Here is a 24,430-nt window from a genome sequence, read left to right on the forward strand (position 1 = left end):
AATAGAAGCTTAAGTTTTAGTCTATTCCACAGGGTCTAACAATGTAAACAAGCATGTGAACAACAGGGGCACAAAATGTGAAAAATAGTAAAACTCAAAAATTAAATGTAACTATCTCATAATTTAAAACTTCAATCATAAAAAGCCAAAACGGATGAGAAGAACTACTATGCCAGTACAGATAGGCTTTGCATGGGCTGGGGACGCAGCTCAATGGTATAGTGTTGCCTGGTTGTGAGAGATTCTGGCTTCAGCCCACCACCAGCACCACCATCACCAGCACCAGCACCAGCACCACCACTACCACCAGCACTAGCACCACCAGCACCAGCACCACCAGCACCAGCACCACCACTATCACCAGCATCACCAGCATCAGCACCAGCACCAGAAACAAAAACTAGAGGTATACAAAACAAATATTATGACTTTCTCTTATTGTTGCTAACTACTATAGTCTATGATCTGACCCTTCCTGATTTTTTTTAACATTAATGTAGTATACAGAATTTCTTAAAATGCTTTATTAAAACTGTTATGGTAGTGCACACCTGACATTGTAGCACTTGGAACATTGAGGAGAGAGGATTGTCTGAAGTTTGAGGCCAGACTGGGCTACATGAGTTCAAGCCTAGCCTGGACTACAGAGTGAGACTTTGTCTCAAAAAAAAAAAAAAGTTATACTCAAATCCCTAGAATTGTGAGAAGATAAAGTATTACTCATGGGGTCACGTCATATTAAGATAAAGAGATGCTCTGGATGAGCCTAATCTAATTCAAACAAGCCTCTACAGGGAGGCTTGTGGAGCTGGCTGTAGAAGTCAGAGGGATTCTAGGCATGAGAGAAACTCCAATAATCTGAATAAATCTCCACGCAAATTCTTTCCTAGAGCCTCTGAGAGCCCAGCACTGCAGTCACACTTTGATTTGCACCTTGGAGGTTCCTATGTGGGGAACCTCACTGAGCCACACCAGAATTCTGACCTTAAGAACTGTAAGGTAGGGCTGGGGGGATAGCTCAGCCGCCTCAGTGCTTGCTGGCCAGCGCAAGGACCTGGGCTCAATCCCCCTGGTACTGCATGCCTTGGTGGCGCAGGCCTACAGTCAGTGCTGGGGAGGCTGAAACAGGAGCATTACTACAAGTCTGAACTGCACAGTGAGACCCTGTATCCAATAAATAAATAAATAGAAAAAAAGAAACTGTAAGGTAAATATTTATGCTGCCACTGCTGCTAGTACTGTGGTAATTGTTGCACAACAGTAGAAAACCAACACACTTACTTTCTGCATTAGCTTTCAGTAGAATTGAGTCCCATAAGATTAACTCTAATTACCTAAAGTAACAGACATCTGTCTGAAAACACTGAATATTTCACCCTTCTTTAATATTTATGAACTCAGGATCCTTTTTCTTCTTTTAAAATTATCTTTGCATATTCCTGCTATAATAGTTTAGATTTTGCATAACATATTACTGGTCACCTGGCCTAAGCTTCCTAATTTTATAGATAAGAAAACAAGGTATATCAAAGAGTATATGTCTTGCTTAAAGGCAAACAGTGCTGTAGCCAAGCAATTTAAACCTGACTTCTGACAACCTTGAGACCCTAAGAACAAACATCAGAAACTCATGGAGTTTTCTATGGGCAAATGCTTCATTTCTCAGAGGCTAACGTTGTTACGCATTATTTCTGTATTTTCACCTGTACCTAGTTCCTTGATTGTTATCTAATTGCTTGGAAAAATACCATTTTCCTCTAAGTGGATTACCTGCCACTTGCCCACACTGAAGTTCTGTCATTTTTTGCTCAATCACACAGTCTTGCACTGTTTTTGTGAAGTTCACCCCTGACTTGGCGTCTCACTTCTCAGAAGCAGCACGCGGTGCCATCTGCACATCTGGAGAACTCACTGCGTGCTCCCTAAGATCACTTGCACACTGGTGAACAGGCTTGTCCCCCAGCACCAACCCCTGGCTACTACTACCTCCCCATTTTAAAACACAGTCTTTGGTTTTTCACCTCTGTTTCCTGCTGCTAAGACCTACATGAACTGGCTTAGCAGACACGATCAGCAGCTACTTACCTGGTTTCTTGTGAGCTATCTTGAGCGAACTTAGCAGCAGCTGGTAGTAAACGTTCAGCCATGTCTTTTGTTCCAGTCAAAATACGATCTGGTTCCATGAATTCCACTACATTTGCCAGGTGCTGGGCTGTACATCTTCTGACTGCAATGTGTAAGTGGCTGTAAGAAGACACGACCAATTAGATCTTTGGAAAACTGTCATCACTTCTCAAGAAGTGAAAAATAAAACTCATAATCAAGAACAGTTCACAGCAATTAACCACTAAGAAGAATATATGCAGTGTATTATTTGTTGAAACTGTACTTTCTATTTGATTTGAAACCGTCTCATTGCTATATGTTTATCAATAAAACTTTGAAAAGAAAAAAAAATAAAAATAAAATAGACAACATAGTTTGTCCCGAACCAGCGGGTCAGAAAAAAAAAAAAAAAAAAAAAGAACAGTTCAGTTCCAGATTTATGAATGTAAGTAGTATTAGAATAACAATATTATGGTTCTTTTTATGCTTAGCATGTAATATGATCCTTATCATAAAAGAATTAAAGTTTTTTTCACTGAAATTTGCTCCCCACACCATATCCAGGATCAGACAATTTTTAGTTTAAGGACATCTCAAAATTATTGTCTGAACTTAGTGGCGCACACCTGTAACCTCAGTACTATGGAGGCCGAGGCAGGAGAATTGTCAGGAGTTCAAGGCCAGTGTGGGCTATATAGTGAGACCCTGCCTCAGAAATAAACAAACAAATAAATAAAAATTATTCTGAACCTCACCTCTGGCCTCCATTGATGAGAGCACTGGCTGCGCGTGCAGGAGTGACATTGTTAGCCATGGCGCTCAGCGCCTTGTCGACGTCCTCTCTTATGAACGTATTTGATTCTCCAGCCTTGTGCAACAGCACTTTGACTGTGGCATCCAGTTCTTGGTCCATGCTCTTTTTCAGGTAAGTGAAAAGATCACTTAGGCAGACCACAGCAGCACGAGAAACGCCAGAGCGTAAATTTTTCACCTAAAAAAATTTAAAAACATTTTGCTGACAGTCAGCAAAAAACAACTTTTAAAAGAGTATGAACATTAATCTATTTTCTTATGTACTATCCTACATCCTACAAAATCAACATCTAAAATTTTTTTTAATGTAGCAATTTGAGACAAGGGCCACTTTCCACACAAGCTGACTCACAAGATAGAGATGTTAAAAAGTTTTAAAGGTCAACAGAGTAGATACTTGTTCTTTATATTTAAACAATCCTTAAATTACCTCTTGAACCACTGCAAAATTTGCTTCATGCAACTTAGTGTTCAGTATCTCAGAGTGAAAAGCAGCTAAGCATCTAATAAAATTCAGTCCCTCAATTTTCTTCTCCCTGTGGGAAAAGAAATGACAAATCACTTATTAAATATAGTTCAACAGAAACAGGATCTCAAATGTCCTCTTATTTTGCCTGTTGAATATGACCAACAAAGATACATTTTCTATTTTTTGTTTTTATTTAGGCATCTCAAATGAAACACATGTAAATACATTAAGGTCCAAAACCACTACTGAGAGCTAAATTAAGTTCATCTTTTTTTTGTATTAGGAAGGAGCATTTCTTAGTATAAATGCCACATTTTCCCCACACATTAGGTGGACAAAAAGGAATGATAAATAAAATCTGAGAAAAGAGTGAAACAACTGGAAGAAGAAAAGTTGGTGAAGGTATGACCCAAGGACAGTAAGCCACCACTGCTCCTTCTGTCACTTGCATTTGCTTCTTACTATTAACCTAAGAGCCAGATGAGGAGCAGGCAGATACCTACGAGAGGGTGGGCCTCAGCTAGCATTTAGGATTTCCAATGATAGTTTTCACCTTGTAGGTTTGCAAAATAGGAGCTAAGAAGAGTTCTCTTGCTTGGCAATATTGCTTTATAGTAATTTTTACAAAAGTACTTACATGTGCTGAGCAAATTTCCCAAGTGGCAGAAGCAACTTACGCACTACAAGGTGGCAAGGGCATTTCGTAGCACCCTGCCTCAAAATTTTCATTTTTGAGATAAGTATAAAACATTTTACTGTCAGTTTAGATACAGAAACAACCCACTTCTATACAAATACTCAAAAAATAACAGAAAGCAAAGCCAAGAAGGAAGGAGACAGAAAAAAAGAAACTAAGAAAACACAATGACTGAACATTTTTCAAATTTGATTACAAACTCTTCAGATCCAAGGACAAGCTAAGTGGAATATACTTCTGAGCACAGTACTCCCATGATCCATCGCCGTTCTGAAGTCCCACTTCTGAGCACATGAGGTTCTGGGGAACATTTTACATCTAAACTATGACATGCTCCTTGTGGTCTTGAACATACACTTTGCTCTTTTAAGTGTTCTATAAATGTCAATTAAGTTACTGTGACCAGCAATATAGTTCTATTATTTAATGAAAAGTAATTCAAGCTCCAAACAACTGATTTGTTTCTCCTTGCTTTTTTTTTTTTTTGCAGTACCGGGGATTGAACTCAGGACCCTGTGCTTGCCAGGCCAAGTGCTTATTCTACTGTGCTATCTCCCCAGGCCCCTTGCTTTTTTTAAAAAAAAATAAAGTTCTTTTATATAGTACATAGATGTTAAGAGTTGCTTTGTTCTCTTGGATGAATTAACGCTACTAGCATTATAAATAAGCCACTATTGCAGCTTACGTTTAGATGTCCCCCCAAAGCCTCACGCAGTCACAGGTGGGCCTTTTCAAGGTGGCTGGACCAAAACATGTGATTGATTCACGGTGCGATGCTAGGATTACAGGTGCCAGGTCCAGGGTGTGAGCGCCATCCATCCTACGGGCGGCAGCCTGGATACAATACAAGCCGCAGAAAGCAGCTGCTGTTTGCTTGCTGCTGGTCCCTTGCTTTTGCTGTCTTTTGCCTGCCTCGAACTGTTTCTCCTCAGCGATGGCCCTGTCATCACACCGTGACTTGGAGCCAGCCAGCTAGGGACTGAAACCTCTACGAACTGAAAGCCAAATAAACTTTTCCTCTTCTAAGTGTCAAGCATTTTGTCTCAGCAACAAGTAACTAAAACACCCTCCTTAATCTCGGTGTGGTAGACACTTAGAATTGTGCACAGCACCTACACTTCCTGTCCCACAATGCACATACGCTGCGCAATACTGCTTCCCTGTAAGCGGGAATACAATGATCACTTCCTATGATCAGGCTGAGGGAAAAGGGACTTGAAGATGTAAACAAGGTCTTTAATCTGCTGACTTTGTGTTAATCAAAAGGGAAAATCATTCTGGGTAGACTTCGCTTCGTCAGGTGATCTCTTCAATGCCATAAGAAGTGGCAAATATTCTCTTGGGCTTTAAGAAGTAAACCATCATGTAGCAAGAAAGTATGTTTGGGTATGTGGCATAATGTTCGTCACTAAAGGCTAACAAGGTCTTTAGCAGGCAGCAGGCAGGAAAACGAAGACCTTGGTCTCACAGTCAGGAACTAAATTCTCCAACAACACACTTGCAAGAGGACTGGGAGGTGAGACTGCAACACCTTCCTCGAACCCGCCACCCCCAACCTGGATCTCTGCCTGGTGAGAGCCTGAGCAGGAGTTAACTAGTAACTGAATCTACTGACTCCAGAAGCGGTGAGATACTAAATGTGTTGTGTGAAGCCAGAGTCTGCAGCTTCCCAGTATCAGGAGGCCAAAACAGGAGAAAGGCCACAAGTCTGAGGCCAGCTTGAACTATGTAATGAGTTCAAAACCAGCTTGGAATATACAGTGAGACCCTGTCTCAAAAAAAAAAGTTATGTCTATTTAAAAAATATATTCTAATTTTTAAATGTTTTTTCATCATATTCTGTAGGGACTTAAAGTTCAACATATCAATACTTGATGAAAAATACCTGCTCTGTTATGCCTAAGATGTTTGATATTCAGACAGTGAGGTTAAGCCTAGGTGTATGGTACTAACAATAAGCTTCTCTTCTGGAGGGTTAACAACCTAAGTTTTCAGACCAAAATTAGAGAAAAAGGAGGGCCACAAAGAAAGCCAACATTTTGGCCCTAGCCTTCCAAGGTCAATTAAGACTCAGGACATATGAGAACTTGTACTCATGACATATGAGAACTTGTCACATAACTCAGTAGTGTCCCAAATTTTCTGATCAAGGAGATTATGGGGCCAAAGAGAAAAGTGATCGATGATGTAGAATGTGCCTAAGGAGAGTCACATGGAGAGAAAACATTCTCTCAGGCTTTCACAGAGAGCACATTGGCCAAGCAATGGCTGTGACTCATCCACATGGCTCACACTGACAAAGGATCTACAATCTGAGGTACAGGGTCTCAGGATAAATCCTGAGGGGATTTCACTGACCTTATCAGACCCAAAAGCTACAACTCTTGTTGCATAGGTCTTGCTTTATCTGGGTCTTAACCATCCAGCAGAAAAGTATAAAAATGAAGTATTAGAAGTAAAGCCATGCTGTTTTTTGAGCTGTAGGGGACTCAGGTCAACAATTTCTGACATTGCCAGTGAAGCGGAAGACCCAATACTATTATGGACTACTGGACTCTTTTAGAATATTTTGCTGAGTTAACACACCTATAATATTCAAATAACGGAACTAAACAAAAAAATGGGATATGGATGAATGTCCATTTTGTACCTGTGTATTCAAAATGGTTAGAATAGATACATAGTTACATTCTCTTAATGAATAGAGGGATTTGTTCTAATAGTGTTTGTAAATAGGATATTATGTCTGCATCTTGTACAGCAGTTAACCACTAGAAAGAATGTATGCAATGTGTTAATTATTGAAACTGTCCTTCCAATTTGGTTTGAAACTGTCTCATTGCTATTTGTTTCTCAATAAAATTATGGGGGAAAAAAAAAGAAAATAAAATGTAATTGCTCACATTCTTCAAAATATACTTTCATATTAATACAGCCATACAAAATATCTTTCATGTTAGTGACTATATATATCTTTTGTTGTTCTGTTTACAGTCTCAGGAACTGAACCCGGGGCCTTAGGCATGCTAAGCAAGTGCTCTACTGTTAAGCTACAACTCCAATGCCTTGTTTAATTTTGAGGATGAATCCACCAAGTTGCCCAGGTGACCCAAAAACTTCTTTCCTTTCTGAATGCTTCTAGGATTTTCTCCATTACTAATGTGACCTTTTGCCTCAACCTTCCAGGCAGCTGAGAGCACATGTGCACCTCCCCACACCTGGCAGCATGGCATGTATCTTTTGTATTTGACTGTTAACCTATGTGTGACCATATATTTAAAGTGAAATTTTTAGAGGTAGCATACAGTTGGGTCTTAATTTTTTTACCCAATCTCATTTGAAGGTTTCTTTTTCTTTTTTTTTTTTTTTTTGCAGAACTGGGGATTGAACTCAGACCCTTGTGCTTGACAGGGAAGCACTTGTTCTACTGAGCCATCTCCCCAGCCCCTGTTTAGTTCATTTACATTTAATATGCTTAACTATATGAATAAATTTGATTTTGCCATTTGTTTTCTATTTGTCTCATCTTTGTGTTCCCTTTTTGTGACACTTTTTTTAAAAAAAATTATTTATTTATTGTGTGTGTGGCCAGCTCAGCCCACCAGGGGGCGGGGCTGGCTGGCATGTGGAGCTGGGGGATTGAACCACGGTCCCTGTGCTTTGCTTGGCTTAGTTTGTTCTAAGTAGGTGCTTTAGACCACTGAGCCATCTCACCAGTCCCTTTGTGACACTTTTAAATTGAGCATTTTCAAAATTACATCATGTCTCCTCTGTTGCCTTACCAACCACAACTGTTGTGCCACTTTAACAGTTGCTTATAAAACATACAGCCTTTTCTAAGTTACCATGAAGTGCATCACTTGAAGGGACATATCATTTTGCTCCATCTGCCTACTTATCTATCACAATACTTCCATTTCTCCTCTCTAGGCCTCTGTATCACTGTCATACATTTTTATTTCAATACACGGTACAAACCCCATTTTTATTTCACTACATGTTATAATAATATGCTGATTATGAAATACTAGTTATCTTTTAAAGACCTTTATAAGAAAAAATGTTTATATCCCTGTAGTTACCATTTTCATTTGCTTCCTTTCTTAGTATTAATTCAGACTGTTTCCTTTTGCCTACAGACCTTTTTGTTTGGTACAGGAATCAAATTCACAATCCTGTGCATGTCAGGCAGGCACTGTGCACTGAACTATATCCCCAGCCTCTTTTTTTTTTTTTTTTCGAGACAGTCTTATTATGTAGTTCAGGCTGGTCTTGAAGTTACTCTGTAGCCCTGGCTGGTCTCAAACTTGCCAGGATCCTGTTTTACCCTCCTGAGTGCTGCTCAGCCACAGTATTCCTGTACATGACCTTGATCTTCATTTTGAGATGTAGTTACATGTACACAATTTGATCCTCTCTTGCTTTTAAGCTTTGTTAAATGGGACCAAAACAACCTTTAGTGCAGGGTATATCTTATCACTAATAATAGTATTCTGCCCAAAGTCCTGTGAATTATGAAAATTTTCACTCTCCTGATGGGAACAGGACATGTTCTGGGCCTTGCACATATTCCAGGGGTTAATCCTTGTAATTTTATACATTCTTCCACTGCACTTGTTCTGGCCTTAGGTACTCTATTCACAGGCCACCCTGACCAGTACTCAGCTGCACAGCTGAGCAGAATCCTCCAAACCTCTCTGGAGCCCACAGTGGCGCTCTCTCCTCTGATGCTCTGTCTTACAAATGCTAGCCACCTTCGCCTCCAAACTTCCCAGCTCCAATGCCATCTCTACCAGGATCTGTCTGTTTTTCCTTGATTTGAGCAGTGACCTCAAACTCTCTCTAGGAAGTCACCTGGACAATTACAGGGCTCGCCTTGTTTGTTTTCTGTCTCTTATGTCCTCTTTTGCTGACCAGTGCACAGCACCTTGAAAATCTTGTTGCATATATTTTTTAAGTTTTTTAAAAAGCTCTTTTAAGGAGCCAGTAAGATAGCTCAGAGAACTAAACAGCCTGCTCAGGCAAGCTTAGGCAAAGCACAGAGACACCGGTTCGATCCCCAGGTTTCACTATGAGTTCAGGCTGGGCTTAAGTTCACTTTGTAGCCCAGGCTGGTCTCAAACTCACAGTGATCCTGTCATAGCCTCCTCAGTGCTGGGATTACAAGCATGGGCCACCATGCCCAGCCAGTTTCAAAGGCAGCTCCACATGGGGCCAGCACTGCACGTGGTACTGGGGATCAAACTTGGGTCCTTCTGCTTGCAGGCAGGTACTTAGACCACCGAGTTATCTTCTCAGCCCCAAAGTGAATTTTAAATTCTTTTGTGAAGACGTTAAATTGAAACTATCTATTGGAACCCAAGAAAAAAGTGTCATGCAGACACTTGGGATTACTCCTTGAGTCTAGAGCTCAAAAATACCACAGACTCAATTATATATTATGAGAACAGAGACAAGATAGAATTTGTTTACTTATTTAAATTTTATTTATTTGGTACAGGATCTCACGCAGCTTGGACTTGTAATGATCCTCCTGTCACAGCCTCCCCAGCTTTGCAATTACAGGTGTGTGCCACCATGCCCAGTCTTGGTGGCTCTATCCACCTGGGGGTGGGGCCGGCGCAGCATGTGGTGCAGGCAATCAAACTCAGTGTTTGCACTTGCCTAAGCAGGCGCTTAGTCCACTGAGCTATCTCGCTGACCCAAAAGGATACAACTTAGAGCCATAGGACTGGATGAATCGTCTTAAAAAAGGGTTAGCCAACTATGCCTTTGGGAGCAAATGTGGCCCTGTCTGAAGATTTTGTGAGTAGAATTTTTATAAATAAAATTCACTGGAGAACAGTCACATCCATTTGTTTACACTAAGGCTGCTTTTTCACTACAAATAGTAGAGTTAAGTACTGACAACCACAACTATTTTTTCTCTGGTTCTTTATAGACAAAAATTGTCCCTGACCTATAGAATGAATGTATACAGATTAGGGAACAGCAGCACTGAACTGCGCAGAACTCCTAAATCTGGAAGCCCAACAGAAGAAAAAAATCAGGACATGTGCTGCATTAAAGACTTCTAGTTTAAAAAAGGGGAGAAGAAAGGGAAGGGTGGAAAAAGATGTACAGTTTAGGGAAGTTTTCTAAAATGGGGGCTATACATTACAGCTCACTCTCACCCCATCCTGGGGAGCAAACCTCAGACCCTGCCCATGCTAACCATGGGCTCTGCCACCGAGCGACACCTCTAGCCCTGTAATTGTCCCAATGTACGTGAGTATGACTGAGCAGAGGCAAAATGGGAGGATGAGGAAGAGGATGGCACTGTTGTAGACACCAGGGGAACAGGAGAAAATGGGACAAGGCCAGCAGCAGATGCATCTGTTAAAACAGGTAGGCCACACACTGTCTTTTCTGTCCCCCTTACATTACCAGCTGGGTGGCTACCGAAGGTGCATGAAGAACACACAGCACTTCAGGATTGTTATGGTACATTTCACAGAGAAAGAGCATATAGTGTGGCTATATGACTATTTACTATGCAACTGACAATTTCAAAATGAAGCTATATGGCATCTATATATAGAATTACAGTTGATTTTGCTTTTTGGTACAATATTGGGAAATGGTAAAATTTATATTCCAATACCAAAAAGTCCACATAATCCATAATAAAACTAAATTATGTCTTAATGGTGTTTAAGGTATAACTGATAACACAGGTGTGTCAGAATTTACCTACATCAATCAAGTTCAACTACAGTAATAAGTTCAAAGACTCAAAGCCTAAGAAATAAAATAGTTGTAAGTATTTAATGTTAAAATATTAACATAGGAAACATGTTTCAAGGTTTTTGAATAAAAAAAATCTGTGGAATCATTGGGGAGCTTTGTTTTATTCGAAGGCTGGCTAACTTACCAATCCTCATCAGCTAAAAGCCTCAGAGCTTCTGTCAGGGCTACTTCGGGTTTAGAAAACGGCCGGAGCTCCAACGAATCCATCACGTCCAGGCTGTGGGTGACAGAAGACAGCCTTTCTTTAGGCTGTGGACCGGCTCCAGGAGGCGCGTCACCTAGAACGAAGCATGATAGACACAGCAGGAGAAAGTCGGCACAGAAGATGTAAATGGCATCCTGACTACAGATGCTGTCATTTCTGTTGTTGTTCCTGAACTTAAACTCAGGACCTCACATTTGCTAGACAGCTGCTGCGCCACTGAATGGTATCCCTGGAAATGTTTCTTACAGAAACTAACAGTATAAGCTTATTCTTCAAAAACATTGCAATACACCATTTACATTTTTATTTTACTGGAAATTGATAAATTCCATATTATATAACTATCCAAATATGTTTTCAGTCATGAGTCATAAAGTGGCTTTCTTTTAAGAGCTGAAAGACTATGACCTCATTTTGAAAAAGCATATGGATAAGTACTCATTTTACTATAAAACTGACAATTAAAAAAAAAATCAAGCAGGCTGGCCAGATAGCTCATCGGGCTAGAGTGCCTGCTTAGGTAGGCACAGGGACCGGGGTTCGACCCCCAGTGTGCCATTCCGGTCCTGCTCCCAGGGCACGCTAAGATGGCGATTCAGATGGCATGGTGGCGCACGCCTGTAATCTCAGTGCTTGGAAGGCTGAAAATAGGAAGATCACAATGACTCTGATCTGTGCAGTAAGACCCTGTAGACCCTCTACCAAATACATTAAAAAATTTTTTTAAAAAAATCAAGCATCTATAATAGAATCCCTGGGTTTTCCTTATTGGTGTAATTATTCATGGCCTCTGACGGATCCTCAGATTATAGTAACACGCACATTTCTTCTACAAGCACAGCTTAAGAATTTTCCAGACGCAAAGCCCTGCCCTAGACGTGCACTTGGGTGCTCAAGGAGTGTCCAGAGAGCGCTTCCAAGGTAGAGCAGAAAGGGCAGTCCGCAGGATGGACAAGGTCAGAGTAGAACGGGCTGCCCCAAGAGGGTAGAAGCTTACTGGCTATTTTTTCATGTTAAGAGATATTTTTAAGAAGGAAGTATTGGGCACTAGAATGTCATAAAAGATTAAATATATTTGAGAGAAAATGTTACATGACATCCCAGATATAAGAAATTTTACTTGCTGTATATTAATCATATATTTAAATGTTTGTACTAGTCATTTAAAATCCAAATTTAGGGGCCTGGGAGATGGCTCTGTAGAATAAGCACTTGCCTGGCAAGCTCAAGGGTCTGAGTTCAAGCCCCAGTTCTGCCCCCCCCAAAAAAATTCAAATTTAACCACATTAACTAATATTTGTTAAATACTGTGTGCCAGACAGTGTTGAATGGTCTACAAATGTTTCTACATTTATCTCAACAAAGCTGAAGAAGTCTCTCATGATCTTACTTTATTTTCAGACGAGGTCTTGCTAAGTTAATCAGGCTGGGCTTGAACCTGCCATCCTCCTGCCTCAGCCACCTAGAGTGCTAGGATTATAGGTGTGCACCACCATGTCTCACTCATTATCTTTACTTTGCAGCTAAAAAAAAATTAACTACATTTTGCCACAGCTAAGACATCTGTTTAAGGTTCCCAATGCCACTGGACCAGGTGGTACACTCCTGTAATCCCAGCACTCAAGAGGCTGAGGCATGAGGATCACTGAGTTTGAGTCACTCTGGGCTACAAAGTAAGTCTAAGGCCAGCCTGAACTACATAGTGAGACTGTCTCAAAAACAAAAAAACAAAAAAAAAAGAAAAAGAAAAAGATTACAATGCCAATGAGTAGCAGTGTCAGTAGTTTTAAGATTTAGGATCATAACTTACTAAAAAAATTTTTTTTTGGGCCAGGGGGGATAGCTCTGCCTGGCAAGTGCAAGGTCCCAAGTTCAATCCCCCTGTACCACAAAACAAAACAAAAAGAATTTTTTTCTTTTGAGACAGGGTCTTGTCATGTATTCAGATTGGCCGTGAACTCACTACATAACCAAGGTAATTCCTCTGCCTCAGCCTTCCAAGTACTGGGATTATTGGTGTGCCTCACTACATTTGGCTTAAAATATTATTTTTTCATCTTTTTAAAAAGAGACAAGAGAAGGATTTATTAAAGGCAGATACAGGATGCACCCAAAAGCAGATTGTGGGTACTTAGAGAAGTGAGGCACTCAAAATATTTTTTAAATGTTAATACACTTTTAAAAATTTATTTTTATTAGTCTGTGCTTGCAGTACATAATGATCACAATCACTGTAGGAACTGGTACACGTACACAACACATCTCAATTCCTTTTTCCTTGTTCCCTTCTACCCCCTTATTTCAAAATATTGATCATATGCTTGATGCTGATAAGAACAGATATATAAAAAATAAATGGTATTATTTCTTTTTGGATAAATAAATGATTTTTAAAAAAATCTTTGAGCGATGGTCTCGCTACGCAGTCCAGGCTGGCCTCAAGCTCACTTTGTAGACCAGACTGGTCTTTTGACTCTGCAATGATCCTCTTGCCTCAGCCTCCTGAGTGCTGGGATTACAGGCAGACACCATCGTGTCTCGGAGTAGCTCTGGCTTGATTCTTAGGCATCAATCAATACCAGTCTTTGTATGGATATCACATCTGAGGAAGATGATGTGCCAATTAAAGTATAAGCCCATTTCACTGTATTGATGGTTCAGATGTACCCTACCAGGCCTCCTCTATGACAGAGCTAGATCAGTAAGATCCTCTACCTTGGGAGCCATCCTGCCCTGGAGCCAGCAGGCTACAGTTCTGCAGACTGTGAGCCAAGATGAAGCTTCCTCCGTGAGTTTGCAGGCCTCAGATATTATCTTAGCAACAGAAAGGTAACTATGATACCCTTCACCTTAGCAAGCAGTCTGTATATTATTTTTTAAGTTAGAATAAGTGACTTACTTGAATCTGACAATGCCAAAGATGGTGACTATTTTAGATTGGTCCCCTTTCAGTGGAGAGCTGGTGGCAATGTCTTTTCTTTTTAATTTTTTGCCCAATATATAAGAAATTTTTTTTCAATTTTTATCAATACATGTTTACATTACACCATAATTATTCTTTTCATCCTTTTCCTTCCTTCCCTCCATTTCTTTGGTCTCTTTCCTTTTGCAAAAGATTTATTTATTTATTTTTTGGGTGATACCAGGGATCAAACTCGGGACTAAAGCACTTACTCAACTGAGCTATCTCCCCAGCCCCCAAGATTTATCTTCCTATTTCCTATTATTTATCCTTATTTTGCGATTTACTTATCATCTGGGGCTTTTGTATGAGATAAACCATACAATATTTAAACATGTGTGTCAGATTTATTTTACTTAACATCATGATCTCAAGGGACATCCATTTTCCTACATCTGTCTCCTCCTATATGGAAGAGTAGTACTTCACTGTGTATAAATATGTTTCATTTATGAATTTGTTGATGGACACATAGGCTACTTGTAAGACTGAGCTATTATGAGCTGTGTTGCTGTAAACATGGGTATACATGTATCTCTGTAATGTCTTGAACTCTTTGAGGAAGACACCTAGAAGAGGAATAGCTGGGTCAAATGGAATGTCTAGTTTAAATTTTTCTGAGAAACCTGCATAACGATTTTCACAATAGTTGTACTGGTTTACATTTTCACCAGCAATCAACTCCAATTTCCTAAGCAGCCACTATTCTGGAGGATGGTTCCTTAGGGCTCTCTTCTTCTCACCCTTTTTTCCTCTCACAGACTTATCATTTGTTATTATTTGATTTCTTGATAACAGCCATTCTTTCTGAGGATAGAACCTTCAGTGGTTTTTTTTTTTTTTTCCTTTTTGTATTTTAGAGAAGGGTCTACAGGGTGTTCAGGGTCTCACTACTAGATCGGACTTGGAGTGATCCATCTGTTTACAGCCTCCCAAGAGCTGGGATTACAGGCATGCACCACCTTGCCTGGACTCAACTGCCATTTCAGTGTGCCCTGGGGGCAGGGCCGGCATGGCAGGCCTGGGGATCAAACTCCATTCCCTGTGCCTGCTTGCAGGCGCTTTTATCCACTGAGCTATTTGGCAGGCCCTTCTAGTGTTGTTTTCATTTGCATTTCACTAATGGCCAGAGAAGATCTGTTTCACACATTTACTGGCTATTCATACTTCTAAGAAGCTGATGGCAGTGGTTTCTAAAGGGGAACACTCATTTTTTGATAACTAAAAGTAAGTTTATGAGAAATGTAATCATTTTCCTTTTTATGTGAATTAAAATTTATTATAATTGAAGCTACTGAGTTTTTCAAATTTCAATGTCATGGGTCAAAACAATGCATCCTTGGGGGCTGGGGAGATGGCCCAGGGGAATAAGCGCTTCCCTGGCAAGTGCAAGGGCCTGAGTTCAATCCCCGGCTCCACCAAAAAAACCCAAAAACAACAACAACAACAACAACAACACAATGCATTCTTAGTATATTTACCCGCAGTGAATTCACCAGTGTTGGAATATTACTAGATCAAAGTAACACATGAAAGTCAAATTTCACTTACTTTCTGATATTGTTTTCTCCGTTCCTATGTGCTTCATTCGTTCCCAGGGATTCTGTTCTTTCTTCTCACAGTCTTTAACATCAAAAAGTTCTTTTTCTTCTTTTCTCTTTTGTCTCATCTTATCATATGTAGATTTTGACATGGCAACTTTAGTCTGCATGAAAAAGTTGAAATATCTGGAAGTATTCAGGGAGTTTGATATTTAAAATATCTTCAGCTCAGAAAACTATATGCACATTAAATGTCTATAAGTAAACTATATTATTAAGTGTTTATTTTAGGAATCTTAAAATGGAATAATAGCTGGGGAGACAGCTCAGTGGCACAGCACCTACCTGGCAAATACAGGTTGTGAGTTCAATTCCCAGTACCAAAACCAAACCAAACCAAACCAAAACCAATAAAACAGAATTAGTGTCACTATCTAACAAAACCTGTGCCTAAGGACACAGTCTGTCACTACCTGAATGTATTTACAAAAGTGCTACATACGTACATGCGGAAAAACATGCATATATTGTACATAGTGTATTATTATACTATGTATCACATATATTGTATATATTGTGTATATTATACTAGAATGAGAAAACGTTTGTTATGTGGCAAAGGAAAATACTGCTTTTATTTTTATTTTTTTTTAAGTTCAGAAGGATTCTTTTCTTTCTTTTTTTTTTTTTTGCTTGCTCAGGATGCCTTAAGGGCAGGTCTGGTAAGGCATGAGGATCTAGGGATTGAACCACAGAATCCTGAGCCTGACTGCTTTGCTTAAGCAGGCACTAAACAACTGAGCTAATGGGCAGGTCTCCTCTGTTTTTAAATGAATAAGGGCCAGAAATTTCTTTTATGCCAGATTTTTATTTTTGTTTTTTTTTTGTGGCCAGCTCAGCCTGCCCTGGGGGCAGGGCTAGTACAGCACGTGGTGCTGGGGATTGAACTGTGGTCCCTGCACTTGCCTAAGCTTGCACTTTATATCACTGAGTTATCTCACTGGACCTCAGAGTTTAATTATAATACTTTTTTTTTTTTTTTTTTTTTTTTTTTTTTAAGAGTAGAATAAGGGCGGCGACCTAGCACAGCGGTTTCTGTGTTGGGCTCAAGAGTAGAATATACTTATTGGGGGAAAGAAAGCATCTGTCCGAGAGGAACAGAAGGGGGGCCCAGGCAGGTTGTCTCAGGGATAATCATAATACTTGTACCATTCCATAACTGATATACAGAAAATATCACAGGGTTACATAAACATCATAATAAATATTAAATTATTATTTATTTTTAGAAAAAGATATCATAGATTTAAAATTATCCTAATGATTAATAAGTCATCTTGGGGCCAGGAAGATAGCTCAGTATAATAAGTGCTTGCCTGGCAAGTGCAAGGTCCTGAGTTCAATCCCAGGTACTGCAAAAAAAGAAAAAAAAAAAAAAGGTAATCTTACATTTTTGTCATTTTCAACATCAAGATAAGATGGAACACTTTGTTGGACAGCTCTTCCATAAATCCCTGATGGCGGTTCAATACTTTGTTTAACTGAAAATGTATCCCCATTTTCCACAGCAGGTACCACAGGTTGGCTGCAAGTTGCTGGTGCTGAATTTGGATTTCCAAATACACCTGCAATTGAATACACCGTTAAATAGTCATTAAGTATTTATGTGATAGCATGTTGGATTACAAAGTTAAAGACAAGGCTGTTGTATTCAGGAAACAATAGAATAAAGACATGCTCATTAATTATAAAAAATACAAGCAAATACTTATACATGACAGGAAAAAGATGCAGGGAAGCGGTTCATAACATGAAGTGAGACCTGCACAGGGTGGGCACAGGGTTCGTGGGAAGGTTGATGAGAACTGGGTGTTGAGGACAATTTTAAAGAGCATGGGTTTACCTGGGACTGCAAATCACCATGGATTTGGGTACAAAAGTAGAATATGTAAGAGATGAGGTTATTCATATGCACAGTTGAACAAATATAAGGCATGCATATGAGTACAGAGCAAGCACAGAAAATAAATCTGCCTGAGTAAGCTGCAGCCAATCTGAACAGGGACTTCAGTTACTCTAATGAGACAATCAAACAAAAGAGTCAGAAAATATTTCTAGGAATGTTATTCTGAAATTTCACTATCTTGAACAAAACAAAGACAATATGACCTCAAGGTATATGATCATATTCTATAGTTAAAAAAGAACCTAATTTTAAAAAGTAGTTGCAATTATGTTTCCAGGATCTCTCAGTGGTCCTAAAATAGGTAAGAGTAGTTTGGGTTTTGTTGTTTGTCTCAAGACAGCTTCATAATAGGTAGCTCACACAGGCCTTGAACGCATTATATACCCCAGACTGGCACTGAACTTGTGTTGGTCCTCAGCCTCAGCCTGCCAGGTGCTTGGATTACAGGGGTGCACCACCCTGCCAGGCTCAAGAGGAGAGATCTTGACTTATCTAGACTTTCTTGGGAAGATTATAAATTAATTTAAGCTGATAAGGCCTACCATGGGAATTTAAACTATGGTAAAATTACTGTAGCTATCCCAAACAACAGCTGCCATGTATTTCTGACAATTACCGACATAATTTACTCAGGTTTTGTCAAGAAATGTAAAGGTGTGTTATTACTGCTAGTTCTTTTAATAGTCAAACAAAATTCTATTTGACACTTTATTCTTTACTGACATGATTGCTTTTGTGTGAAAAACACATACAATTAAAACGCTAAGTAGCTCTGATGGGTTGGGAGTGTAGCTCTGTGGTCAAGCGCTTGCCTAGCACGCATGAGGCCCTGCATTCAATCTCCAGAGCCACCAAGGAAAAGCTAAATAACTACCTTTTCCAACAACTACTACCGAGTCTTCTGATAAGGTGTTTGTGGATGTGAAGTCAAAATTGGAAATCTGCTGTACATTTGATGATGACCTTGTAAATCCTAAAGAAAGAAAGAAACTGATTTAAAATAATTACTTATTACCTACTACTTTAGGGTATCATAACATGGTCCTTTAAAACTGAAAATTTATTTAATCAAATATGCTAACTCAAAAATGTTTGTAATTAAAATACTGTACACTAAGTACTAAAGAGTTCACACATATCACATAGGGTTGAGGTTAGGAGAACATGCGAGATATAATCTTAATATGATAATTGAAAATAAAGAATTGTGAGGGAAAGAATCTGATACCCAAAGACAGCTCAAGTCAATTTCACAGCAGCCAGTACTTTTCTAGTTTAATTTTATTTTAGGTCTGTCGGGTGTTCGCGGTCTCACTACTAGATCGGACTCCTAGTGATCAGCCTGTTTACAGCCTCCAAGAGGCTGGGATTACAGGCTCGTGCCACCACGCCCAGTTTCAGTTACCGTCTCAGGGCGCCCCAGGGTGGGGCTGGCTGGCAGGCCTGGGGATCGAACCTCTGACCACTGCACCTGCTTGCAGGTGCTTTAATCCACTGAGCTATTTGGCTGGCCCTTCTAGTTTAACTTTTATCTTAGTTTCTCAATAATTCTTCTCTCTGAGAATGCAAGCTCCATGGGGATTGGACCTTTATCTGGTTCTTATCATTTTTTTCCCTCAGAATTAGGAGTGCTTGGCACAGAGTAGATAAGTATCAAGACAGAAGATGAAAAATAAAAGATCATAAAATCAGAGTCTTTGAAAGAATAGTAGTTAACCTTTTGGCAAACCAGCAAATTTAATCGAATAATTTTTACTTTTGAAGAATATAAGTTATTTAGTTAACCTGCTAAGGCCAACAGACTTGTTCTGGCTTTGTGGGGACAGAGAATAAAAAATGGCAAAGACTTCTAACAGAAACCCATCTAGGCAGTCATTTTTCACGTATTCTTTTTTTCCTTATTTCATGGCACTGTGGACAGAACCCAGGGCGTGTACACACCAGGCAAGTGCTTATTCTACCGAGCCATACCGAGCCATCTCCCTGGCCCGACTTGTACACATCAGACAAGGCCTGCACGCACCTCTGAGCTGCATCCCTAGCCCCATAGCCCCATACTGCCTTAGGTCGTCTGGAACAACCACAATCAGCGTGCACTCCTATGACACATGCCAGATAACAGAAACATCCAGGTCCCACAGAAAGTGTGCTGTGGCAAAGGGAGGTGAAATCTCGGTGTAGTCCACAAACACAGAATAGACAGATATATGCTGCCAAGAGCTGACAAAATGTTTAAGCCAATCTTGTAATATGAAATACACAGGGGAGCGGGGGAGACTACCCGCTCGGGCCCCCCTCCTGTCCCTGTCTTGGACAGGAGCTTTCTTTCCCTCAATAAATATATTCTGCTCATAACCTCTGTTCATAAAATTCATTCTTCAGTTTTAGAGAACACGAACTCGTTCAGGTCAGGTCGGGAGATCGTTTTTCCTTACGTCATCTGGAGGTTCCCTATGTGGTTTGGAGGTCACCCCCCCCATCAGTTTTTCTCCTTGTATCATTTTGGAGGTCCCACCAAGATCATTGGACAGAGGTATGAGTTTGCTTTTCTTTCATAAATTCTGGATTGGGACTTGCTTAGGTAACACATTTTTACCATAGTTTTGTCCCACCCCACATCCACCTAAGCGAGACACCTTCCTCTCTACCTTAGCCCCACATGGTTTTACACTATAAAAGTCCCTGGAAAAGACAGCTTCCCGGGGAGACTTCCCGCTCAGGTCCCCCCTCCTGTCCCTCTCTTGGACAGGAGCTTTCTTTCCCTCAATAAATATATTCTGCTCATTAAAAAAAATATGAAATACATGTTCAAGTTGAACTTCACTTCTATGACAAGTTGAAAATCATTTTTAATGTACTTATATTTTATAACTATTTTCAAAAGTAAAAAAAATGTTGAAAGTATTGCTCATTGCCTCAGATTTAAGTAAAAAAGAAATGTGTTAAAGGCTTCTTTATACACAAATGTCCTTTTTTTCTAATTCATTCAAATAAAGAAGGAGAAAACATTACATCATGGTTGGTAATACCCCATGTACCCATCACTGATCTCCCTGTTAAGTTATGAGTTGGGTGCTAAGGTGTTACATGTAGAAAACTGAAAGGGAAACTCAGTAAAGGAAAGGGATGCGGAGGGGAAAATGACGTTCTCAAGGCTGACCCCTAAAAAAAGCCAGTTTTCACACAGAGTGAGTCTATTTGGCCCCACAGTGCCAGTATTCCTTTTGGAAGTCCTTGTATTCTGGTCAGCACTGTACACATTATTACTTTAATCTACCCAAGGATGACATTTGTGAATGACTATGTGCAGGGCTATGTAATTAGTTTTGATTGGGTAACTGCTACTTCATTTATTTCATATATGCTAAAGGAACACAATTCTACACAAAGCATACTGAGAGTATAAAGATGAGCAACTCAGTCAAACCTTGTCTCAAAATTGTAAAAATGCCTGTAGTCTCAGCACCCGGGAAGTTGATGGAGGATTACCATGAGTTGAAGGCCAGCCTGAACCACACAGCCCTTTCTCACAAACCAAAACAAAAAGATGTTTGTTTGTTTAAGAGGTGATGATGAATCTCAGTATGAAGCCTCTGGGTTCAATCTCTAGCACTGAGGAGAAAAAAAAATCCTATAGCACATGGTATAAAAAGAGAAACAGTAACAAGCTAAAAAAAAAAATAAAGCAAGATTATTAAGAGTCTTAAAATTTATGGCACAGAGTAGGAATTTTTTCGGGGAACCACTCAAAAGTTTAAGTGTTGATGGCTATAATTTAGAAACATAAATGTAAAAAGAGCACGTAGCCTGAATTAAAAAGAAATTAAAAAGAAGAGACAAGTCTCACAAAAAAGCCTCTCTAATTTTACATGGAGGAAGTAACAAAGGCTCAATAACAACCCTGGCAGTAAATAATGAGAAATGAAGTGCAGTAAGATGAACACTGCCTGACTTGGAAGGTATGAAGAAGCACACAGAGACGAGTATGAAAGTGAGGCCTCCGTGAGTGGGGGAGACAGCAAGGACACGGCAGGAGCAGGCCTGCAAAGGAAGGAAGCCGGCTGTGAACAGGCCTGCCCTCGGGGCCCAGGCGTGCTATCTGGCTAGAGCCGGACGCTCCCCTGAATGTTCTGGAGAACTAACTTCTGATGAAAAGATGCAAATGTGTTTATGATTCTGCCGTCTAAAAAGGGATGTCACCATATTGTCCACATTGAGCAATTATTTATAACAAAGTAAAACTCTTTGTCTCATTTTGTTTTGAGACAGGGCCTCGCCATGCATTCCAGGCTGGTTGTGCACATGCAGGATCGTCCTGCCTCGGCCTCCCGAGTGCTGGCCCTGCAGCTGTGCACTTAGGCACCCAGCATTCAGTGCAAAAAAAATTTTAAAACTGTAAGATTAAAACAAGTCATTTTAATTAAAAAAAAGTATTTTGGTCCTTATTTTTTCACAGGAGGAAGCATGTAAGTTAACATTTAAGTTGCCCCTTAAAAACAAACAAACAAAAAACCCCAGGTCTTGCTATGGAGTTCAGGCTGGCCTTGAACTTGCTGATGCTCCTGCCTCAGCCTCCTGTGAGCTGGGATTACAAGCTTCAGGTTCTTTTTTTTTTTTTTTTTTTGCGGAACCAGGGATTGAACTCAGGCCCTTGCGCTTGCCAGGGAAGCGCTTATTCCACTGAGATATCTCCCTGGCCCTAAGGTTCATTTTCTTTTAGAAAAATAAGCTTACTGTCACACAGAAGAGATGTCAACTTACTCCACTGATGATGGTTTAAAAAATTTACAAGAAGCTCTTCCTACACAATAGGTTCTAATCAAGTTCTCACTTAATGTGAGCTACTTCCCAAAAATATACATGTCCTAGGGCCGGGGAGATGGCTCAGTAGAATAACAGCTTCCCTGGCAAGCGCAAGGGTCTGAGTTCAATCCCCGGTTCCGCAAAAACAAAAACAGAAACCAAAAATATACATGTCCTATCTGACCGCCAGCATACTGACAACTTCAGGGATCAGAAACAATAAGGTAACAACGTCAGTCCTACCATGACCACAGTGCATGCACGGGCGCAAACTGACAGATGTGTACTTATTGTCTTAGGTTTCAAAAATACAGGCACTTCTAATGACCCTATTTATTCAAGCATTTATAGCCTTTAAAATGACCTTTTTCCTAAGAAAAAAATTTTTAAATGCAGCGTGTAACAGGACTGCATAAGAAACACAACAGTCACCAGATGTGCAGTCACTTCCAAGTTACAAAAATGCCGAGTGCTAGCAATGGGTGGTGATAACAAAGACGCTCTCTGCGCAGGGACATTAATGCCGTTGCTGCAGCTTTACTCCATGGCTACAACCTAACTGAACACCAGGGAGGAATTTCATGACTGTCTCCTACACATTTAGTGGCAAATGCCCTGTAAGAATTTTTGTGTGATCCCCGGTTCCGCATGAAAAAGAATTTGTGTGTGTGTGTGTGTGTGTGTGTGTGTGCGCCTACACATGGCCTTCGGCTGTAGGTCTACAAGGCCTCCAGTGTTAACCTCTGGTCAGTCCCTTCCCTCCACTGCTGTCCGAGGCAAGCCCAAAACCAATGCACAATCTTGTGGGTTCTAGTCTACACATTTATTTATTTAAGTAGCACACAAGGGTAAGATGAAGAACCTCAAAACTAAAAAGTCTGTTAATTTTTATTTACTGATATGCTTGGGGAGGGGTCTTAAGAGCTAGTAATCTGAAAAATTAATTTGCAAAGAAATGTACTGACCTTTTGTATGCTTATAATGTCTTGAGTGTTCCTTATGTTGTATTTTAAACGTACTAGGGGAAGTGTCATGAGACGTGTCGTCTTCAAAATCACCATTTCCAAACCCATAGTTCATGCGTTGACCAATTATGCTTACATTGGATGTTGTAATCCCTATGAAATAAAACAGATACTTATTTAAGTAATATAGGAAGTACTTATCTCCTTTGTAAATTTATCTTGGCTTCTAATCTTAAAAAAGTCTGTAATATAATATTAGCAATCATAACAAAATAGCAGTTTTTACCTTTTTAAAATATTTTTTGGCTTTTGGAGACAGGGTCTCACTCTGTAGTTTGTGCTGGTCACTCTGTAGTTTGGGCTGGCCACAAACTCTTGGTGATCCTCCTGCCTCAGCTTCCCAAGTGCTGATACTACAAGTGTATGCCATCACTGGCAATTCATCATAGCAGGTTTTCAAGTTTTATCCTATTTTATTTCATTTCTTAAAAATCTTTTTTTTTTATTTTTTTTATTTTAAGATCTTTTATTTATTTATTTATTTATTTATTTAATTTCATTTATTTTGTGTGTGTGGCCAGCTCAGCCCACCAGGGGGCAGGGCTGGCTGGCATGTGGTGCTGGGGGATTGAACTGTGGTCCCTGCGCTTTGCTTAGCTTGTTCTAAGTAGGTGCTTTAGACCACTGAGCCATCTCACCAGCCCTTAAAAATCTTTTATTTGGTACAGGGTCTTACTACACAGCCCAGACTCATAGTGATCCTCTTGTCTCAGCCTCCCTAGTGCTGGATTACAGGCATGTGCCACCTGGTTTTGGTAGCCAACTCAACTTGCGCAGGGCTGGCACAATATGTGATACTGGGACCCTGTCCTTGTGCTTGCCAGGTAGGCGCTTAGACTGCTGAGCTTCCTCCCCAGCCCATATCCTATTTTAAATTATGCAACTTTTAAATCTTACTTTAGATAAGAACATTTATTACAAGTTATACATTTCTTTAAATATGACTTAAAATTGCAATGAAATATAAAAATTACTGTCTGAAGGAGATAATCAAATATGTGTTTAAGAATATTATACTTAATATTTAAATAACGCTTTTTTTTTTTTTTTTTTT

At 39.9% G+C, this 24,430-nt stretch overlaps 1 protein-coding gene across 1 annotated transcript in view; it reads right to left on the reverse strand.

The window, feature by feature from the left end:
* The window catches only part of Togaram1 (TOG array regulator of axonemal microtubules 1), an 88,276-nt gene that overhangs the window by 15,295 nt on the left and 48,551 nt on the right, over positions 1 to 24,430 (reverse strand). Inside the window, exons 7-14 of the mRNA XM_023723742.1 lie at positions 23,317 to 23,469; positions 18,423 to 18,521; positions 17,032 to 17,207; positions 15,593 to 15,746; positions 10,999 to 11,152; positions 3,350 to 3,455; positions 2,862 to 3,097; positions 2,086 to 2,244 (exon numbers count right to left, since the gene is read on the reverse strand). Coding sequence (XP_023579510.1) covers positions 2,086 to 2,244; positions 2,862 to 3,097; positions 3,350 to 3,455; positions 10,999 to 11,152; positions 15,593 to 15,746; positions 17,032 to 17,207; positions 18,423 to 18,521; positions 23,317 to 23,469 — 1,237 coding nt within the window. The remainder of the gene's footprint in view (positions 1 to 2,085; positions 2,245 to 2,861; positions 3,098 to 3,349; positions 3,456 to 10,998; positions 11,153 to 15,592; positions 15,747 to 17,031; positions 17,208 to 18,422; positions 18,522 to 23,316; positions 23,470 to 24,430) is intronic.

The sequence above is a fragment of the Octodon degus genome, unplaced genomic scaffold, assembly GCF_000260255.1.
Source record: "Octodon degus isolate 3935 unplaced genomic scaffold, OctDeg1.0 scaffold00102, whole genome shotgun sequence".
NCBI lineage: Eukaryota > Metazoa > Chordata > Mammalia > Rodentia > Octodontidae > Octodon > Octodon degus.